We start from the raw sequence: 22,318 nt of genomic DNA on the forward strand, positions 1-22,318 counted from the left end.
GACACTTGGGTTTGGGTAAACAGTGTACCACCACTGCACGCAAGATCTAGAGCCCTGAGGAAAACAAAAAGCCCCATCTGACATGAGTCACGGCAGGGTGGGGGTAAGGAGGGTAGGTATGGGAGGTCCCCAGAAAGGTGCTTTTTCATCAGCGTCATTGATGGTCTAATTGTTTCACTGTTGCCTCACTACGTGACGTAGAGGGAGTACCGGCCTGAAACTCACAGTTGCAGCTAGGAAACTGGAGGGGCCTCGGGTTCCTGGCTAAGACCCCCGCAGCCGAAGCTCAAGCCGGGCGGAGTCCGGGCGCCCGCACGTGCTGCCGATTCCCCTCCGTTTACCCCGACACATCCACCTTCTGCAGACTCCTTCTGCCCACATCCTGTTCTTTAGCTTGGACAGCCAACGGATTCTACTAAAGCCAACGCCGAACCATCTACAAAATGGCCAAAACTCCTCACACCTTGGGTCACGTGGCCCTCAACCTTCTCTACTGCAGGAGTTTTTTTTACTAATTACGACTTTGGGAAAGGCGGGTGGGGACTAGTTAGAACAGACATTTTACGAAACTTCCGATCCCAGTAACTGAAAGAAAAGGGGAAAGCGGTAGAAGGAGGGAAACTAGGAGGGTGGACGGTAGAGGGTGAGATGGTGAGATAAGAGATACGTAGGCGGTATGTTTAGTATCTTCCAAGTCGTGGAAAGAAGGAAAAAGCGAGTTTCCGCTTGCTTCCAGGAATTCCAAGACATAGGGGAAGGGAGGAAAAAATAAAGCTCTCGCGAAGTCTGAGAGTCTTTACGGGACAGTCGGAGTAGAAGATCCCGCGATGTTATGACTAAACGAACGTGATTTAGCCAGGCAGAAGTAACGGTAGGGATAAAAGGGTTGATAGGGGGGTGGGGGGCTGAGGAGGAAGACGCAAGGCCTACGTACTGACGTAAAGTCGTGATTGGTATATTACGGCCGTGGCCAAGCCGTGCGCTCCAGAGAGCTTTTAGTTCTCCTCAGAGGGCGCGAGTGTTTTGAAACGGTACATTTGCGGGTGGGAAACTCCGAGTTTTCCTTCAGGCATGAGTCATGTGGCGGTGGAAAATGCGCTCGGGCTGGACCAGCAGGTAAGTGGAAATATGCGTCTCGAGGCTGTCTGCGTGGAACTTTTTCGTAGTTTAACCTGGCTTATGGCGCAGTAGTATCTAGTCCCCTTTATTTCCCTTATTTTGTTACGTATGACTTTTTACGGATGGGATTGTGGGCAGACGGAGAAAGAAACTAGGTAGAGGTGCGGTGGCAAACAAAATGAGGCGTTAACAGTCATGTCGGTAGTAGCTGATACTTGGGCGGAGGTATTGTATTCCGGCCACGCACAATGGCGGCTTTGGTGGCAGTTGGCGCTTTCTTAGATATGCGCATGTGCGAGCAAACAGAGGGAAGTCGCGTAAGGGGTTCATGTATTTATCTGAGGGGGTTGATTTTTCACTGGATGACATTGATTCTGGCTGAGAGGTGCCGTTGATATGTAAGGAAAGAGTACTTTTGTAGCCACGAACTGGGGCGGGGAGAGTTGGGGCCAACAGGAGGGAAGGAGGGGCTTTCAGGGTAATGGCGGCGGTCTCTTTTGTTAGGACTGGAGGGTAGCGCAGCGTTGCTCCACGCTAACAGAACAGACCTGGTTCTGACGACTGACTTCACAAAAGCCGACAAAACAGTTGTCTTGTTTACGTTGGGGGTTTCTGTCGCCAGACTGTCGCAGCCTACTGCTGCGGATGGTGAAGTCGTGTTTCCGCAGTGGAAAGTTTTGTGACGCAAAACAGCCGGAAAGGCATACTGGGAAAGGGAGGGAAGAATGGCAGCACCGGGCTTCCCTTGACCCGTGTTGGAAATAATGGAAGTTGGACGCTGGCGGGTAACCAGTTGGAAGGTTAGAGATCTAGAATTGCCTTTTACTTAATTCAGAGCGTCAGTGAAAGGCCATTTAGTCCAGGACTGTGGATTTTTTTCTTTGTGGTACGATGTGTTTTACATACGCATAGATTAGTAGTTAGACTTTGGAGTGCATATCGGCAAAAATACTCGAAAAGTGGTTTGGTGGGGGAAGTAAAGTTGTTACTAATTTTGTCGCCCCTGAGTAAAGACATTGAAAAGGCTTTTCCTCTTGAAAGACACTGGCTTTTACTGCGATGTGTTAGTGCGAAAAAGGAGTTGTGGTCTTCGGTAGATAACAGGTTCATTCTCCGTAGAAGGAGAAATTTTCGTTTTACTGCGGTATACCTCCCAAAAAACCAAAGTGAATCGTTCAGACTCTAAAGTGAACAGCTTGCTCGTGTAACTGAGGGAAATAAATTAGGGCATAAACCTTCCGCAAAAATATTTGACGAATTCCTGAGTACTGAATACTTAACTAAAAATCGGTTCTACATTTTAATGTTTCATGTAATACATCTGAAAGATTTGATGGTTTATAAACTTCTTGGTGTTTTCCACTGACTATAATTATATTAACGCCTGTAGTCTGCTGAAGCTTGATAATGTAAAAGACCTCTAAAATTGAAAATTTGAAAGTAAAACAATAGGAAGTCTCATTTGTAACATTTCCTCGGTTGCTAGAATCCATTTAAAACTTTGGATAAACTGTTGTCTGGGTCATTAGAATTTAGTAGTAAGCAAATTATGGCTGGAAAAGTTGTGATAATTTATTTAATATCTTAGTGGTCCATAGTGGTGCATATAATTGGTAATGTCTTGGACTTCCAGTGTATGCAAATGTTATTGTATAACTTTTTTATTTGTTGCTTTTGGGTTTTTTGTTTTTGTTTTTTCAAATATGCAGGGACCCACTTTGCTGTGTTTTTTTGTGCTTTTAAAATTTCAGTTTGAGGGGTGCCTGGGTGGCTCAGCGGGTTGAAGCCTCTGCCTTCGGCTCAGGTCATGATCCCAGGGTCCTGGGATCGAGCCCCACATTGGGTTCTCTGCTCAGCAGGGAGCCTGCTTCCCCCTCTCTCTCTGCCTGCCTCTCTGCCTACTTGTGATCTGTCTACCGAATAAATTAAAAATCTTAAAAAAAAAAAAATTTCAGTTTAAAAGTTTTGGATTAATTATTAACAGACCCTGATAAAATAACCTTTTTTTTTTTTAAGATTTTATTTATTTGATAGTAGGCAGTAGGCAGATCATAAGTAGGCAGAAAGGCAGTCAGAGAGAGAGGAAGGGAAGCAGGCTGCCCGTAGAGCAGGCAGCCGGATGCAGGGCTGGATCTCAGGACCCTGGCATCAAGATGGGAGCCGAAGGCAGAGACTTGAACCCACTGAGCCACTCAGGTGCCCCTAAATAACCTTTTTTTCTATTGTGTTGAACTGTGTCATTGAGGGGATAAGTAGTAATTGAGATTAAAGAAAGTCTTTTAAAAGCGTTAGATATTATTTTATTACTTAGTACCTTTATAAGGAACAAACTCTTTGAATTTGTCATCTTCCTAAAATGAAGTAAATAAATGCTGTCTTCTGTGTGGCCAGTATTAAATGAAGTGTAAGTTGGACAGTACTCAAAAGTGGTAGTTGATGGTGGTGGTATTGCTACCTTGTAATTTATCCAAAGTAAAAATAGTTGTCACAGTCTTTAGGGATAAAGACTAATGAATTTCTAAATTGTCCTAATATTCTCCAGGTAGAATTTTTACCAGGTAAAATTTTAATGTAAATAATAAATGAAAAACCATTGGTTGGGGGAGTATTAACAAATTAGTTTTGTGATTGAAGAGCATTTTGCTCTGGAAAATTGTTACAAAGAACCTGTTTGAGATTAATGTATTTGAAACATCTGTAACTGGTTATACTGTTGACATCTGTGTATTGCCTTATAGAGTGCCCCCCCATAGACTTAAAAGGCTTTTTTTTTTTTTTTAAGATTTTATTTATTTATTTGACAGAGATCACAAGTAGAGAGGCAAGGAGGGGGGCAGGCTCCCCGCCGAGCAGGGAGGCTGATGCAAGGGCTCCAATCCCAGGACCCTGAGACCATGACCCTAATGGAAGGCAGAGGCTTAATTAAACCCACTGAGCAACCCAGGCACTTAAAACCATGTGAGGCAGACTGGGCAGTAATGCTACAGGGTAGGACAGGATTTTAGAACTGATTTGTCTTTTGCCAATTGATTTTTTTAATTTAATTGTGTTTCACCATGTGAGGTGTTAATATCTTTCTTCTAGTTTGCTGGTCTAGACCTGAACTCCTCTGATAATCAGAGTGGAGGAGGAAGTACAGCGAGCAGTAAGTAAAAAATATATGTATATGTTTGTTTTTTATAAGAATTAATATCAGAGCTGCTTATTCATTGTATTGAGTGATTTTAAAGTGAAAATTCTCTTTTTGCCAAATATGTATGTATAGATATTTTAGTATTTTAATATAATATTATATAATATTATATTATATATATAATAAGAGACTGGTTCTTTTTGAGAGGAAGCTGTGATCATTTGAAGGAAATGCAATCACATATTTACTTATTGCTTGTTTTTCAGATTTTACTTATTAATGAGAGAGAACTTGTGAGCATGGGGCAGATGGGAGGGACAGAGGGAGAAGCTGACTCCCTGCTAAGGGGGCCCCTCTCAGGGCTCCATCCCAGAACCCTGAGATCATCATTTGAGCCACCCAGCACCCATAGTCAACATTTTTAGATATGTCCACTATGGATTCTGCTTAAGCATGAAGGAGTTGGGGGTATTCATCCCTCTGCTGATCTGACCTGAACAGTGTTAACTTAATAAGGGAACCTGTAATTTACCTGTCAACAGCTACTACTACAACTGTCTTAAGATGAACCTGACACTTCAGAATAGAACTAGGCTCTACTGCTTCTTGGGTTATAGTTAAAATTTAAAATGTCTACCATATTAAATTGAATAGATTGGTTTTTTTAAAAAGTGTTTTGTTTCATTTGGTGCTTGTTAGAGATTAATATTTGAATGGAACAATTGACCCTTTATTATTTAGTAGTTGATCTCTGCTTGGATCCCTGTTTCCAGAAAAACAGTGGGTATACTCTGAAGAGCTTTAAGTATGGTTAATCCATATTAAATCTTATTTGCTACTGTATGCATATTATAAAGGATATAATTTTTTTTTAAAGACTTTATTTATCAGAGAGAGAGAGGGGGAGAGAGGGCGCACAGGCAGACAGAGGCAGAGGGAGAAGCAGGCTTCCTGCTGAGCAAGGAGCCTGATGCGGGACTTGATCCCAAAGTCCCCAGGACGCTGAGATCATGACCTGAGCCGAAGGCAGCTGCTTAACCAACTGAGCCACCCAGGCGTCCCAATGATAAAATTATTTTATTTACAAAGAATCTAATTATACTAATGGTTTTGGACACTTATTTTAATGTAAAAGAGATTTAGTTAAAATTTAGACACTAACACTTACTTCTTTCTACTTTGTGGATTAAATGCCTTTATTTGATTGTCATAGGTCAGCTGTTAATTTAGGAAATCTTAAAACACTTAACAAGAAAGAAATTCTTGGGACGCCTGGGTGGCTCAGTTGGTTAAGCAGCTGCCTTCGGCTCAGGTCATGGTCCCAGCGTCCTGGGATGGAGTCCCACATCGGGCTCCTTGCTCTGCAGGGAGCCTGCTTCTCCCTCTGACTCTGCCTTCCACTCTGTCTGCCTATGCTCACTCTCGCTCGTTCTCTCTCTGACAAATAAATAAATAAAATTAAAAAAAAGAAAAAAGAAAGAAATTCTTTCTTGGAATCCTTAGCTTTCATCTGTATGAAAACTCTACTACATGGTCTTTATATTGGCACAGTAGAAACAAAGCTAATTGAAATTGGTCAGTCGATTTAGTGCATATTCTTTTCTTTCTTAGTTGGCAGTTTTGTTATAGCAATAGTTGCATTTGTTAAGACTTGTAATTAATACATTTTGAAATAGCATAGTCCTTTTTTTTTTTTTTTTTTTTTTTTTTTAATGAACTCCATGCCCAGAGATGAGAAGTCACGTGTTCTACTGAGTAAACACACTAGGCACCACTGAAATGTGTTTGGATTGAGGGTTTTATTACAATCTATGTTCCCAGATTTGCCAACATTGTCTGCCCCTGCTTTTTCTTTCTCTGTTTTTTTTAGATGTGACATAAAAATGTGTATTATTTAAGCACTTGCCCATTTTTAGATTTTATTTTTATAGCTGTAAAGTAATTTAACAGTTCAAACGTTTTTATTTTAGGATCAGTGTTTCTTTGGGGTTTTCGTTTTTCAAGATAATATGAGAAAGTGCACAGAGGGAGAGCAAGGGACAGAACCAGACCAGACCCCCCACCCCACTCCCAGCAGTTAGCTGGGTGTGATGCTCCATCCCAGGACCCTGAGATCATGACCTAAGCCAAAGGCAGACATTGAACCAACTGAGCCACCCATGCACCCCCTTTTTTTTTTTTTTTAAAGATTTTATTTATTTATTTATTTGACAGAGATCACAGTAGGGTGGGGGGAGCAGGCTCCCTGCTGAGCAGACAGCCCGATGTGGGTGGGTCTTGATCCCAGGACTCTGGGATCATGACCTGAGCCAAAGGCAGAGGTTTTAACCCACTGAGCCGCCCAGGCGCCCAGGATCAATGTTTTAATACATATTTTTGTAAACTGCTGTGTCTTGGTGGATGGGATGGGTCTTTAAATTTTCTGTTTCTCTTCTAGAAGGACGCTATATACCTCCTCACTTAAGGAACAGAGAAGCCTCTAAAGGTAAGTTTACTGCAACTTCTTGTATCCAACTTTGGTTTTAAGATAGTAAAACTTAGGGAAAATGAGGTAACTGAGGAAGTATATTACATTTCTGTTTTCTTCATAACTCTGTAAAAGTTCGTCTGGTATTATATAATGGATATTTATTTCTTTTGAGCCTAAAGTTTCACTACTCTAGTGCTTTACTTATAAATACAATATGATTTCAGTTTGAAAGTCACTGCAGTGGGGGGTCACTGTTTTGTAAACTAACTGGAGGGCACTGAAATCCTCAAAATGCAACAACAGTGAAAATTAGTTATTGCAGAATATTTAACAACTGAAGGATTGCAAGCAAGGGCATGCTCAGTGGGTTGGAGAGATTGTCTGATTTTAGTTTTCGTAAGAACTATTTCATGTTGAAGGGCTTTGTGTGAAATGTTACTTAAAAAAACCTGTGACGTTTAGTATTAAGTTTTTAATGTAGAGTAAATAGATGATTAAGATAGTGTTGGGATGATTATACAAGTGTCTTAAATTCATCATCATGGTGATCTGAATTTTCAAGAGATATAAAAAGTCAGGAAAAGCCAAGAGAAAAGAAGATGGTGGAAAATGAGGTAGGTGTTTGGGGATGGGAGAAATGAATTCTATTTTGTGGACTGGGTATGTACCTTCATACATAGTCTGTCGTTTATGTAAGTTTGTGCAATACCAAAAGATCACTTCTGGCTGATGATAGAATTATTTTCTCAAACTGGAATTTCTTCTTAAGAATTTTCTGTTTAAGTAATCGAAACCCAGTATGGGACTCAGACTTAAAACATTTGAGATCAAGAGCTGCATGCTCTTACTGACCCCCCCAGAATTCTTTTTGTAATGGGTAATCCTCAGAATGTGTGTGACTAGAATTGCAAGGAAGGTATACAAACTGCTTCAGAGGGAGTAACAACAGTATGGAAATTAAGAAATGGAAAAGTAAAGGCCATATAGTTAACTGACTAACAGCTGTACAGCAAAGGGGGAAGTACTGTCTGTCATTACTTGAGGAACTGCAAAGAATTAAATTAAGTGTCCCTAACTGGTTTAGTTTCCCTCTAGAAGATTTACTCTGGTCACCTTTTTTTACCTGTCTGTAGCTGTGCCCTCAAGGTGTGTTCATGTGGAATATAGGAAGGGATGACAGGTTTTTTCCCCCTGTTGTATTTGGTTTAGTTTGACAACATTTTGTTGAACTCTTAGGATGTGACAGTAGTATACAATACATAATATTTTAGTCAGTAATACAGGTAAATATAAAGAGTAGTAGTTACACCAACTGTTTATGTTGTTAGCACTGAAACATAAAGGAGCTTTGTGAAATAACTAAAACTATGGATACATTCAGGGGGAAAAAGCTTTAGAGACTTTAAAGAAAATGGTTTGAGAAGTTTTTATCTTAAGTATAGTGTTTAAATGACTTCTAAGTGGGTTGTTAATTTTCTAAATTTAGAGTTCTTAGGGAAAACTTAATTGCCTGATGTTTCTACTGCTTGCATACCTAACTACTAAGGAGTCATTTTAAAGATCCCTGCTCGCTTTTGAATTCAGGTTCTTTTGAGGGTATCTTTAAAGTGTTAGGTGTAAGAGAACAAGGAAGCTCTGTATTGAATATTTCCATTTATTGAATTTATTTTAAATATTGTTAGACTAAGCTTGATAGTATATTGAAGGTAATTCAGCTGATTTGTTATACTTAACAGCTGTTGTTTAAGTAGCTACCAAGTTGCCTTCTGCAAATTCTTCTGAATAAGACTCTTGTTAATCATGCCCCTTACTGCACAGAGCCCATCTGAGCATAATTCTGTGACTGCAGTTTGGAGCTTCATCCTTCATGAGTTTTAATAGTCTCTTTCCTCATGCATCTGACAGATTTCTCCCTACTGGTAACTTTGTAGTGGATCTCTTAATTTAAGCTCTTAGGTAACTGATTCTACCTGAGGTAAACCTTGTGAATTTAAAAATCTATATTATAGGGCGCCTGGGTGGCTCAGTGGGTTGGGCCGCTGCCTTCGGCTCAGGCATGATCTCAGAGTCCTGGGATCGAGTCCCGCATCGGGCTCTCTGCTCAGCGGAGAGCCTGCTTCCCTCTCTCTCTCTCTGCCTACCTCTCCATCTACTTGTGATTTCTCTCTGTCAAATAAATAAATAAATCTTTAAAAAAAAATAAAAATCTATATTATATATGCTATATGGTACATACCTTTTATTACTCTATAAAGCTAAACTTAGAGTTTCCCTTTCTACTGCCTTTGAGGTTAAAACTTTGGAGGAGGCACTTGGGATCCCTCTGATAGCAGTTACACCTTTAAAAAAGGCAATTTGCCACAATTGTGTTAAAATAATTTTATTGAAATAGGCTCCTGTTTTACTCCATTATTTAATACATAGCAAACATTAACACTTTTTTAAAGAATGGAACTTAAAATGTTAGTGTGATATGACACTTCAAGGAACAGAACTTAAATTGTTAGTGTGACACTATTTGCTGGTAAAAACCCAATTCTCTGAATCTTGGTTCTCTTCTCCAGTATTTGGTAAAAGTAATTCCACTGATACTTGGTTGCAAAAGAATAAAATAAAAGGGAGGCTGTGTTAGCTTTTAAGACAGGAATTATGTGAAAGTATTGTTAACTCTTTTGGTTTTTTTCCTTAACTTTTTTGGGAAGGATTCTATGATAAAGACAGTTCAGGGTGGAGTTGTAATAAAGATAAGGACGTCTACAGCAGTTTTGGGTCCCGAGATTCAAGAGGAAAGCCCAATTACTTCAGTGATCGTGGAAGTGGACCAAGGGGAAGGTAAATTACTCTCAGCTTGCAAATGTCTTTATACTAGAAGTTTAGGAATAAACTCTTCGGGTGTTTTGTTTGTTTGTTTGTTTGTTTGTTTTTTAAGATTTTATTTATTTGACAGAGATTACAAGCAGGCAGAGAGAGGAGGAAGCAGGCTCCCTGCCCAGCAGAGAACCCAACATGGGGCTGGATCCCAGGACTCTGGGATCATGACCTGAGCCGAAGGCAGAGGTTTTAACCCACTGAGCCATCCAGGAGCCCCATAAACTCTTAGTTTGATGTGATCTCATTCTTTGTATTTTTCCTTGGTCGTGATTTTTAAGATTTTAAAATTTTATTTGAGGGGCGCCTGGGTGTCTCAGTGGGTTAAAGCCTCTGCCTTCAGCTCAGGTTGTGATCTCAGGATCCTGGGATTGAGCCCTCCATCGGGTTCTCTGTTTGGCGGGAGCCTGCTTCCCTCCCTCTCTGCCTACCTCACTGCCTACTTGTGATCTTTGTCAAATAAATAAATAAAATCTTTAAAAGAAAAAAAAAGATTTTATTTGAGAGAGTGCACACAAGCAGGTGGAGTAGCAAAAGGAGAGGGAGTAGCAGGCTCCCTGAGATTAAAATTAAGGGTCTGCCACTTGATTGAGCCACCCAGGTGGCTGGGTTATCCATTTTAAAATGAAAATATGAAGTACATAGTGGGTATAAGCATTACAAAACTTAATTCTTAAGATTATAAGACCTGATGTTGTATGACTTTATATAAGGTAAAAATGGATGTGGATTTATTAAACATTGATGTATAAATTATACATAACCATTAAAGGGCCTGGGGCACCTGGGTGCTCTATTGACAGGGTGCCTACTTCCCCCATCTCTCTGCCTGCCTTTCTGCCTATTTGTGATCTCTCTCTCTCTCTCTGTGTGTCAAATAAAATCTTCTTTTAAAAAATTAAAGAGCATTATTTCATAAATGAGATAGCCATTATTGAATTATTGAGATCTTTGAAAGGTATTTCTGATACAATTCAACTAGTATACAAGTATATATCTAGAGATATAAAGAGATGCTGTGATATAAGCTAAATGACATGTATCAATTGTTTATGCTGTTTAGGTTTGATGATCGTGGACGGAGTGACTATGATGGTATTGGTAGTCGTGGTGACAGAACTAGCTTTGGCAAATTTGAACGCAGTGGACACAGTCGTTGGTGTGACAGATCAGATGAAGATGACTGGTCAAAACCTCTTCCACCAAGTGAACGATTGGAGCAGTAAGTTTTTGAAATATATGTTGATTGATAGTGAAACTTGTTACTTAGTATAACTATAATAATTATTTGACATTAGGGAACTCTTCTCTGGAGGAAACACCGGAATAAACTTTGAGAAATACGATGATATACCAGTAGAAGCAACTGGCAATAACTGTCCTCCACATATTGAAAGTGTAAGTTGTTTTTATATGACTCCTTAACAGTTCTTTTTTAACCATTTAAAAAAACTTGATTGGGTTATAAAAAGAGAGACTAAGATTTTATGTCACCATTATGAACAATTCCGAAATAGAAAATGTCAAACATAACAAAGAATCCAAAAGTTACTCTATTGTATTTTAGATACTGAAGTCTATTTCTTTAAAAATACCTAGAACCTTTTCAGGTACTTTCATCCTAAAATTATAGCAGATAAAATCACAACCAAAAGTGGATATTCGGGGTTGGGTGTTTTGGTCATAGTAGCACAACACAGAAATTGTAACAGGTTGGACATTTCTAGTTGTGTTTGACTTGCTTTTATCTCCTTGATAGTTCAGTGATGTTGAGATGGGAGAAATTATCATGGGGAACATTGAGCTTACTCGTTACACTCGTCCAACTCCAGTGCAGAAACATGCCATTCCTATTATCAAAGAAAAAAGAGACTTGATGGCTTGTGCCCAAACAGGTAAGCTGATTAGATAAAGAAGTTAATACTTACTGGTCTTTCTCTAGAAATAGTACTTTTTACAGGGAGAATTGAGTTCTGTGGTTAGCCTGATTCCGAGTTAGGTAAACATTAGTTGTGCTTTGTGTTTTTTGTACCTTTGTAGTTTTTGGATATATGAGGACATCTTGGTGAATTGTGCAGTGAATTGTCAGCCTGCTATTATTGCATCAGGGAAAGTTGTGAATGCAGTGCAGGGGAACATTAGCTACTGGAATAGGAAATAATCAACTTAGAGAAGAATCTGTGATTCATAAAAATGGGTGGTGGTGGGGTACTTGTGCCTCCTCTCTAATATTTTGGCAGTTGGGCAGAGTTAGTGATAAAAAGATAGCAGAACTACTTCTCCATGTAAAACATACCTGTGCATAGTTTCTTTTCTTATACTTAAACTTTATAAGTTATTTGTAATAAAGTTTCTTCTTTAAGGATTTCTTCATTTTATGTTTAACTGATGTTTAGGCTAAATCTGGGATCTGGTTTTTTAAAGTAAGTTTCATTTAAATGGTTACAGCCAAGGCTTTTTTTCTGAAAAGGAAACCAACTACAGTATAAAGCCCTTTACTCTTAAACTTGAGAAACTGTTATGCATTCCATCAGTATTAAAAAATGTAAAAAAGTAAAGAAAGGGAAGGTGGTGCTGATTGCACATGAATTAAAATCTGAAGAGGAGAGGATTGCATTGTTTAAAATAGACAACAGGAATCACTTCACATTCTCACTTTGACTATATGAATATACCATATTTTTCCCAAAATTTGGCATAAGGTAAAAATTTTTTTCACTAAAAGGGAATGTGGAACACAATTATTTTTTTAACAGGGTCTGGAAAAACTGCAGCATTTCTGTTGCCCATCTTAAGTCAGATTTATACAGATGGTCCAGGCGAGGCTTTGAAGGCTGTGAAGGTAAAGATTGATTCCCTTTTTAAATAACTTGTTAGCGTAGTGAAAATTTGATAATTATTAGTTGGGACCTTTCTTTCTAAACAGTACTGTGTTTTACTTTGTTCCTCTTTCTTACTATATTTATTTACTACTTAATTTTTAAAAAGATATTTATTTAAGAGAGCATGAGCAAGCAGGAGGAGAGGGAAAGGGAGAAGCAGACACCCTGCCGAGCAGGGAGCCTGATGTGGGACCCGATAGATACCAGGAGCTGGATTATGACCTGTGCTGAAGGCAGATGCTTAACCGACTGAGCCATCCAGGCACAGTGGATGTAATTCTTAATTATAAGGGAATTTTGCTGTGATGAGTTGTTTCAAAAAACAACAACAAAGTTTTGGCTCTTCGAGTTTACTTTCTGAATTGTTTCTCATTTCTTAGGAAAATGGAAGATACGGGCGCCGTAAACAATATCCTATCTCCTTAATTTTAGCCCCAACAAGAGAATTGGCTGTACAGATTTATGAGGAAGCCAGAAAAGTAAGTTTGCATTTTACTGATTATTGCTATTTTCATTTATTCTAATGCTGTTTTTATGAACATCTAATAAACTCTTTGCTTATAGTTTTCATACAGGTCTAGAGTTCGTCCTTGTGTGGTTTATGGTGGTGCTGATATTGGTCAGCAGATTCGAGACTTGGAGCGTGGTTGTCACTTATTAGTAGCCACTCCAGGACGTCTAGTGGATATGATGGAAAGAGGAAAGATTGGATTAGACTTTTGCAAGTAAGTATTTTTATGTATAAAAGATGTAATTTATTTTTTAAAATTTTTCAATTTTTTAATTTAAATTCTAGCATACAGTGTATCATTGGTTATAGGAGTAGAACTTTCATATTACTGGTCATTTTGCAGTGATTTTAGTAAGATTGTCTTCAGATTTACTAACTTCAATAATTTAACTGCATAATTTTTAAAAGTTACAGTTAACCTGTATGATTCATTGGAACAATGTCAGATAATGGTTATGTGATTTATGTGTTTCACATGTGTTACGTTGCAAGGCTAGCACGTTGAGATGACTATTACAGAGTTATAAAGTGAGTATTTTTCATTAAAGATACTTAGTGTTGGATGAAGCAGATAGGATGCTGGATATGGGATTTGAACCTCAGATACGACGTATAGTTGAACAAGATACTATGCCACCAAAAGGTATTCGCCACACTATGATGTTCAGTGCTACTTTCCCTAAGGAAATACAGGTATGATTTACTGTTCTGTTTGTAAATAAGTATTTTCAGATAATTTTAAGAAGTCAGGGACTAAGAGTGTTTTCCCCTGTTTAGATGCTTGCTCGTGATTTCTTGGATGAATACATTTTTCTGGCTGTAGGCAGAGTTGGCTCCACCTCTGAGAACATCACACAAAAAGTAGTTTGGGTGGAAGAATCAGACAAGCGATCATTTCTTCTTGATCTCTTAAATGCAACAGGTAAAGTTAATAATAGTGTAGTGAGAATCTACTTGGATCTCTTTAGTTCCTACCCTCCTTTTGCCCTCCTGTCTAAATGATTAAAACATTTTAATTATCTCTGTGTGCTTGCTTTATGGAGTGCAAAGAGAACCAAAGTGCTGTGTTCTTAATAGTAAACAGAACCTTATATCTAATTTTACAGGGAAGGATTCACTGACTTTAGTGTTTGTGGAGACCAAAAAGGGTGCTGATTCTCTGGAGGACTTCTTATACCATGAAGGATATGCTTGTACCAGTATCCATGGTGACCGATCACAGAGAGATAGAGAGGAGGCTCTTCACCAGTTCCGCTCAGGAAAAAGCCCTATTTTAGTAGCTACAGCTGTATGTATATTTTTATTTTTGAGTTAGGCATGTTTGAATGTTGCTTGCTTTTTTTGCATTTTTTTTTTTTAACTAAAGTTATTTTTCAGGTGGCAGCAAGAGGACTAGACATTTCAAATGTGAAACATGTTATCAATTTTGATTTGCCAAGTGATATTGAGGAGTATGTACATCGGATTGGTCGTACAGGACGTGTGGGAAACCTTGGTAAAGTGTTGATTTATTTAATGGTTTGTCACAGAATCTTAATATTAGAAATTATCTTTCAAGGGAAAGCTGATGTGACATCAGATAACTAAAATTGACTGTTTAAATCTCTAGTTTGATTACATCACATATTATAACAGTTTTTGTTCCTGCTTACTGTTAAATATTTGAAGAAAGACTCCAGACTATTTTATGGAAACCTCAGTTTTATGTACTACTTTGGATTTTTGTAGGCCTTGCCACCTCATTCTTTAATGAAAGAAATATAAATATCACAAAGGATTTGTTGGATCTGCTCGTTGAAGCTAAACAAGAAGTGCCATCTTGGTTAGAAAATATGGCTTATGAACACCACTATAAGGGTAGCAGTCGTGGACGCTCTAAGAGGTACAGGTTGTTGTTTTGAGCCTTCTTACCAGCTTTGGGTAGAAAGTTGTGTCCAGGGTTAGCTAAAACACTGCAATTACTTAATATATTTTTGATAAGGGATAGTAGATGTGACCAAAAAAAAAAAAAAAATAGGTATAAAGGGGTTAAATGTCAGCCTAGTTAAGGGCTCAGGATTTTAGAAACACTATTGAAAGAGTATCATGGCAATTGAGTTGAGGATTGGAAAGTACACGGGAATTGTTGGTTTAATTGAGTTGCAGACATAAACTATGATTTTCCTCATTCCTCATTTCTTTCTGCAATGGTTTTACTTTTAATAGTAGATTCAGTGGAGGATTTGGTGCCAGAGACTATCGACAAAGTAGTGGTTCCAGCAGTTCTAGCTTTAGTAGTGGTCGTGCAAGCAGCAGCCGTAGTGGTGGAGGTGGTCACAGCAGCAGCAGAGGATTTGGTGGAGGTAATGTTAACTTTTCCTGTTTATGTCTTAAGTGACTGCTTTTTGTTTTTTCTTAAAGCATAATTTATTGGAGAAATTTCCAAGAATACAAAATCCAGTAGAAACTAAAGTGGCTCAACTAATTTCTGTTTTCAAACATTTCTTGATAGGTGGCTATGGAGGCTTCTACAATAGTGATGGATATGGAGGAAATTACAACTCCCAGGGGGTTGACTGGTGGGGCAATTGAATCTGCTTTGCAACAAAGTCACCCTTTTCAAACAAGATGATACGGAAACCACATGTAACTTAGCCAGACTATATTTTATAGCTTCAAGACCTTGCAGTACATTACCAGCTGTGATTCTCCTGAAAATTTAAGGGAGCTTCAAAGTCACAAGAAGAAAGGAACAATGAACAGCCTTATTCAGAAGTTGGTTTGAAGACATAATTGCTGTAGTTTGGATTAACTCCCCTCCTGCTTATTATCACCCCAAACTGCATTTATAATTTTGTGACTGAGGATCATTTGTTTGTTAATGTACTGTGACTTTAACTTTAGACAACTTATTATTTTGATGTCCTGTTGGCTCAGTAATGCTCAAGATATCAATTGTTTTGAAAAAATAAATTTCCTGAACTTGGGCTAAAATCAAACCTTGGCAAACAGGTGTGATATAACTTAACAGGAATCATCAATTCATCTATAGATACTAATATGGCGAAAAAACCTTAGGCAGTAGCCTGCATTAGCACTTCTTGGTACTTGCAGACTGGGAGAACAACATCTTAAGGCAGTATTAGTTTCAAAGGAGGCAGACTGTACCAGGTTAAAGTTCTGACTTGCTCACTCTATCCTGGATAGGCACTTAGAATCTTTTAGTTTTTAAATAAGCAATAATCCATTCCAGTCAAGATAAGGTGGCATGTATGAATACATTCACATTTTTCAAAGCATCCTTCAAAGTTAATGCAAATAAATACAGCAATTTCTCTTTTCATGTTTAAGTTACTAATTTTAAGCTAAGCAGATGTGGGCATACTATAACAGGAAGAGTTTTAAAGGTTTGATAACAAAAGTGTTTGAGGGATATTTCATCTAATTAGATTTTTTAATGCCTGCCGTAAATAAACTTGAAATGGTAGGATAGTTGGCCATAGTAGGGACCAGTCTTTATGGGCCTGCTTCGGTTTTGGTCTTTAACTCATGCTAGTGTTGATGTTTTTTGGTCAAGAAGATACGATCAAGAGGGATTATGCAGCAGGCTTTACTCTAATATAGATTCACATTACTCTTTAAGCTGCATTGAAATGTTAAAATGGCTTACACTTGTAGACTTTGTAGTTCAGGATAACAAAAACTCTAAAATCCGTGAGATCACACAGGTTGGAAATACGTACTAAACTGCATAAGATGTTATTTCTATATGCTGCAGTCTTAGTCTATTTTAGTTGCATAGGTTTCCATTATAGTTAGTCTATGATAAATTTGGCCAAAGATTATAATCTACAATTTTATGGTGATTTTATGGCCAGAATGCAGTAATCCTCAAAAACTATCTTTGTGATGGCATAAGAAGGCAAAAATTTTTCTTAAAGTGCAATAGATTTTCAGAATATTGTGCCTTGTTCTAAAAACCATTAAGTAGGTGCACTTGACAGTATTGAGGTCATTTGTTAACGGTGCTATTTCAGTTAGTATGGGTTTTAGACTATTGTACATTTTGCTCATGACTTTTTACAAAGTACTTAAATTTTATTGCACATTCAGAGAATTTTTTATATATATGTCTTGTGTGCGTGTCCTTAAACTTCCAATCTTATTTTGTCTCAGAGATTGTTGAACGCAGCTTGTTAAATAGATTCTAAAATTTTATTTGGGACCACAGAATGATAGTTGAAAAAAACTATTTGCACACAACAGATTTTAGATAACTTTTTGCTGCTAGTTTGTGTAATATTTATTGAACATTTTGACAGATATTTATTTTTGTAAGCCTAAAAGAGAATTCTTGGAAAGTTTAAAGAAACTTGACCAAAAGACAGTACAAAAACACTGGCACTTGAATGTTGAATGTCACCATATGTGAAATAATAAATTTCGGGGTAGTGTGAGCTTTAAATGTTAAGTTCTATTAAACAATTGAGTCAAATTAAGCAGACCCGCCACTGGTGATACAGCTAATTGTAACTTTCTGACAAAGTTTAAGACAAAATTGGCAATCTGAAATTAAAAACATGCCAAGGTTTTGATACACTTGTCTTAAAATACTGATGAAACACTTCTGAACACTGATAATTAATGAAGTGTCCACATTCTCAAAGGTTCTGTGAGTTTTAGTTAATTTTTAGTTAATGTTTTTGTTTGGCTTGGTTTATGGTGGCTGTCTGGCATATTTGCAATCCTCAAACATGTGGTTATCTTTGTGTATTGCCATAACTAGTGACTTTTACATTCAGTTTTATCAGTAAGTGTGCATTTAAAGTTGCTGAATGTAGATCTTGAACCTCAAGTCACTAAGTTAGTAATTGCTTATTGTATTAGTTTTAGATGCTGGCACTGCATGTGCTGTGTTTGTTCTAATTTTACTAAAATAAAAAGTTGGACATAATCTTGCTGTCAGTTGTGCCTTAATTATGAGATATAGAGGGGCGCCTTAGGTGGCTCACTGGGTTAAAGCCTCTGCCTTCTGCTCAGGTCATGATCTCAGGGTCCCGGAATCAAGCCCCGCATCAGGCTCCCTGCTTAGCAGGGAGCTTGCTTCCTCCTCTTTCTCTGCCTGCCTCTCTGCCTACTTGTGATTTGTCTGTCAAATAAATAAAATCTTCAAAAAAAAAAAAAATCAGATGATTTGAAATGAAATTGTACTGTCAACCTGGGGAATAACAGCAGAGATGGTATAGCTTCCCAGTCTCCTACTTTGGTCACACATCAAGGCAAGCATCCCCTACCAGTTAGCTGATGTAACCCAACCAGCTTAACATGTAATACAATAGATATTATGAAATTGGCTTTTTAAAGGGAATCAGTCTCAAGTTTTTTGTGTTCTGTAGAACTAATTTCCCATCACTGAAGGGTAGACACTTCTAACAGCAGCGATTGGCTTTTGTCCTTAAAACTTTTGTAAATGAAATCAGTCTATATTATTTTCCTGGAGATTTTAAGTATTTGAAGTGAGATAATAGAAGAGTGTACAGCAGCAGAGGGAGAGGGAGAAGCAGATATGCCATCAGTTCTGGTACATTGGTTGGTTTTGTACTTTGTTGTGGCAGAGCGATGGAAAGATGACCTAGAAAACTGCCTCAGTGCCTTGTTCTTGCACTTAGTTGTTATGTTTCCTGGAACATGATGTTCCCTTTCCATGTGACTAGGCAGGAAACAAATAAAATAAGGGAAACAGTCTTAGGGAGACCTCTTCCCCATTATAAACACTTTCCAGGGGGCACCAGGGTGGCTTAGTGGGTTAAAGTCTTATTTCCTTTGGCACAAGCTCCGCATCGCATCAGGCTCTCTTTCCCACTCTCTGCCTGCCTCTACCTGCTTGTGATCTGTCAAATAAAATCTTCAGGGGAGAAGAAAAACACCTTGCAAGGTGTCCTGGAGTCCTGAGGCTTTCAACCGCAGGTTCAGGGATGTAAATGCAGGCTAGAAACTGCTCCCAACTTTGCATTCCCAGCGACTACCCAGTTAAATGGTTCAGATTTGCTTATTCTGACATGGACCCCTCTAACTGAGGTTGCAAAGAAATGAGACTCCCTGACCCTTCATTTCATAGTGTTTAGATCAACAGGGCAAATTCATGGTGTGTCTTGAGGTTTCAGGTTTTTTTTTTCCTTGCTTAATATGTATATTTCTGTCTGCCCTACCATGGTGTCTCAGGATACCTTTATTAATGCTTTATTAATGTTTTTAGACCCCTGGGAAGTTTGACAACTTCAGGAATTCTTCCTATCATAAGAGCCCTCATCTAGGGCGCCCAAGTGGATCAGTGGGTTAGAGCCTCTGCCTTCGGCTCGGTTCATGATCCTGATATCCTGGGATCGAGCCCCACATTGGGCTCTCCACTCGGCGGGGAGCCTGCTTGCTCTCTGCCTGCCTCTCTGCCTACTTGTGATCTCTGTCAAATAGATAAAACCTTTATTTTTTTTTAATTTTATTTATTTATTTGATAGAGAGAGAGATCACAGTAGACAGAGAAAGGGAAGCAGGCTCCCCGCCCAGCAGGGAGCCTGATGCGGGACTCGATCCCAGGACCCTGAGATCATGACCTGAGCCGAAGGCAGGTGCCCCTAGATAAAACCTTTAAAGAAAAAAAAAAGAACCCTCGTCTAGACAAGCTTCCAATTTTAAAAAGGGGGTGTGGCTTTTAGGGTTTTTATTACTTAAATCTGGAAACAATGACATGTTTCGGGTCCCTGGGTGACGCAGCTGGTTAAATGTCTGCCTTCGGTTGAGGACATGATCCTAAGGTCTTGGTAAGGAGCCCCATGTTGGGGGCTTGGCAGAGAGCCTGCTTCTTCCTCACCATCTGTCCCTTCCCCAGCTTGAGCACACATACTATCTAAAATCTTTTAAAAAATTGAGCAAAAATACATATCCAGGTTTTCATTCAATATGCAAAAATGAATGTACATCTGACACCAAGAAATAAAATTCTGAGAAGAAAAAAAGGCCTGTGATACTTGAGAATTAAGTCTTGGTTACTTTCAATCTATATAGATCTTTCCCAAAAGTAAAATTTTTATGCAAATTTTAGCTGTTCTGAGTATATACACACCCATGTTGGCTCTCAATCAATTTGGGCTTAGTAACAAGCTCAAAGAAAAGGAAAAGCTAAATCTCTACTCTAACCCACTCCTTAGGGAAACTTCAGGATAAGCCTAGGAAGGAGACATAGTCATAACATAAGTTGATAGAGCTAAAGAGACGAGATAATACTGTGTTTAGAAAAAGCAACCAAAACAGTTTAGTTGCTTCAAACTGAGCTCCGGAGCACTAATTGTTAGCCTGTAATTGGTCTTGATATTCATGAAACCCTGGATATTGGGTAGTAAGGTCATTTCTAACCTTATTTTTTGCACATTCTTGTGTGATACTTCTTCTAGAGAATCCCTCTGGGATGAGCATATTTCTTTTCCTGTTCACATATAAAGATAATGCATATTTCTAGGCAAAAATTGGGAGTTTACCTACTACCCATTATAAAAGATTTGGGTTCTCCATTATCAGGGTTTTTTGTTTATCTGATGAAAATCAACACTGGTTTTTATGTGCAACCACTTGAACCAGACTAACTTCTTACCTTGATAGGAGGGCAAAATCTTGTGAGAAAACTGATGCTTAAGTTTTAGTCACTCTGGACAGCACTTACCAGAACTTCTCAACTGATAGAACACAAACCGTCTAAATGACTCATCTGATCTTGCTGTAAGTCATTTTTCAGGTAATAGGTTATGTGCAAATTTTATCTTTTTTTTTTTTTCTTAAAATTTTATTTATTTGACAGGTCACAAGTATGCAGAGAGAGAGAAGGGGGAAGCAGTCTCTCCACTGAGGCAGAGAGCTCAATGCAGGGCTGGATCCCAGGACCCTGAGATCATGACCTGAGCCAAAGAGGCTTAACCCACTGAGCCACCCTGGCACCCCCAATTTATATCTCTCTTAGTCAGCACATGGGCTTCCATGCTGATTTCTGCCAAGTGCCACCTTAATGCTAATTGCCTGATAATGTGTGACTGGTACACATGGATGGATGAGTGTGCAACTCTTGATCTTGGGGTTTTGAATTCAGGCCCCATGTGGGGTACAAAGCTTATTTTAAAAAAAAAAAAAAAGGTCTGAAAAAAGAGGCACCCAAATAGCTCACTTGGATAAGGGTTGGACTCTTGATCTCAGCTCTGGTCTTTAATCTCTCAGGGTGGAGAGTTTAGCCCTATGTAGGTTCCAGTGTTGGCCATATGGAGCCTACTTTAAAAAATCAGAAAATGGGTAAAAAAATTTTTTTTTATTTAGCAACACTGTCCCCTGTGTCCATTTGGATACTAGTCATCAGAAGCTTAAGAGAGACCTAACATATGCTACAATGTAGGAAAGACTATTATATAGCATGAGTACAGATGTTGGCTCCACTTCAGGTAATCTAAGAAAACAGACTAAGAATCTTCTTGCCATACAATTTTTGACCCCTCTTGAAAACTGAAGTCCACTCCTTAGCCCTACTCAAAATCATTAGTGTAAATCCAATGGCATGCCTCCACTGATCACCAACTTTTACCGATTCCTACTTTGGCTTATTTAAAGTCTACCCTATATCCTTATTTCCCACAGTAGCCTTAAACATTGGAAATAGAAAGATGGAAAACATTGCAAAGGAGGTACTATATTACTGCAGACTCTATAGCTTGTTTTATCTAATACATGCTATGGGAAGATGGGTAAACATTGAAGAAACCTTCTTTCCATCTTAATAAATGGTACAGCCTAAAAGATCACTTAATAAAGCCACCATTTCCATCCACAGACGCTTCCTTTCCTGCACATTTCATACCCTTCTATTTTGCCTGTTTTATCCTGGTTCTAACCTGTTGTACACTGACAGTTTTGCAGCTATGATCCTAAAATGACCCATCATTAGGCTCTTTCTGCTTTCATAGTAATTGGGAATTTCATCTTCAGAATGCAAACCACTCCCTACCCAGACTGCTTCAGGTTGACCTCAAGCTCTCCTGCTACCTTTGAGAAGGACATTACTCAGAGAAAAAGTGCTTAGGAAATATTTGCCATGTTCTTCCTTTATTCTCCCTGACCTGTTATCCATAGCATTCTGATTAGATACATACTTTTTACCTTACTCAACAAGGGATGCCTGGGTAGCTCAGTTAAGCAACTGCTTTCAGTTCAGGTCATGATCCCAGGGTCCTGGGATTGAGATGGAGCTCCACATCGGACTCCGTGCTGAGCAGGGATTCTGCTTCTCCGTCTCCTCTCAGTTTATGCTCACTTGTCTCATTCAG

General features: G+C 38.6%; 1 protein-coding gene across 3 annotated transcripts; it reads left to right on the forward strand.

The window, feature by feature from the left end:
• The first annotated feature begins 228 nt into the window (after window positions 1–228).
• LOC123394028 (ATP-dependent RNA helicase DDX3X-like) lies at window positions 229–17,916 on the forward strand. Of its 3 annotated transcripts, none has more exons than XM_045087488.1 (17): window positions 229–1,116; window positions 4,204–4,264; window positions 6,690–6,737; window positions 9,425–9,554; window positions 10,654–10,812; window positions 10,889–10,988; window positions 11,350–11,485; window positions 12,347–12,432; window positions 12,853–12,951; window positions 13,037–13,197; window positions 13,532–13,676; window positions 13,761–13,905; window positions 14,090–14,271; window positions 14,361–14,478; window positions 14,712–14,865; window positions 15,192–15,325; window positions 15,475–17,916. In XM_045087488.1, exons 1-17 carry the CDS (start codon window positions 1,072–1,074, stop codon window positions 15,552–15,554), a joined length of 1,983 nt encoding a protein of 660 aa, XP_044943423.1. In that variant the 5' UTR covers window positions 229–1,071; the 3' UTR covers window positions 15,555–17,916. The 3 variants fall into 3 exon arrangements, with proteins under 3 accessions (XP_044943423.1, XP_044943422.1, XP_044943424.1); XM_045087487.1 differs by having other exon boundaries at window positions 230–1,116; window positions 15,189–15,325; XM_045087489.1 differs by lacking the exon at window positions 229–1,116 and adding an exon at window positions 1,737–1,919 and having other exon boundaries at window positions 15,189–15,325.
• Window positions 17,917–22,318: the final 4,402 nt, after the last annotated feature.

The sequence above is a fragment of the Mustela putorius genome, unplaced genomic scaffold (genome assembly GCF_011764305.1).
Source record: "Mustela putorius furo isolate JIRA1106 unplaced genomic scaffold, ASM1176430v1.1 tig00001149_pilon_pilon_pilon, whole genome shotgun sequence".
NCBI lineage: Eukaryota > Metazoa > Chordata > Mammalia > Carnivora > Mustelidae > Mustela > Mustela putorius.

What these genes read in the sequence shown, in the direction of transcription:
- LOC123394028 (XM_045087487.1), top strand. Translation starts at nt 1,072, where the DNA reads ATGAGTCATGTGGCGGTGGAAAATGCGCTCGGGCTGGACCAGCAG. An exon ending in TTTATGAGGAAGCCAGAAAA is followed by an intron (nt 12,952 to 13,036) that starts GTAAGTTTGCAT and finishes CTTTGCTTATAG; the next exon opens with TTTTCATACAGGTCTAGAGT. An exon ending in ATTGGATTAGACTTTTGCAA is followed by an intron (nt 13,198 to 13,531) that starts GTAAGTATTTTT and finishes TTTTCATTAAAG; the next exon opens with ATACTTAGTGTTGGATGAAG.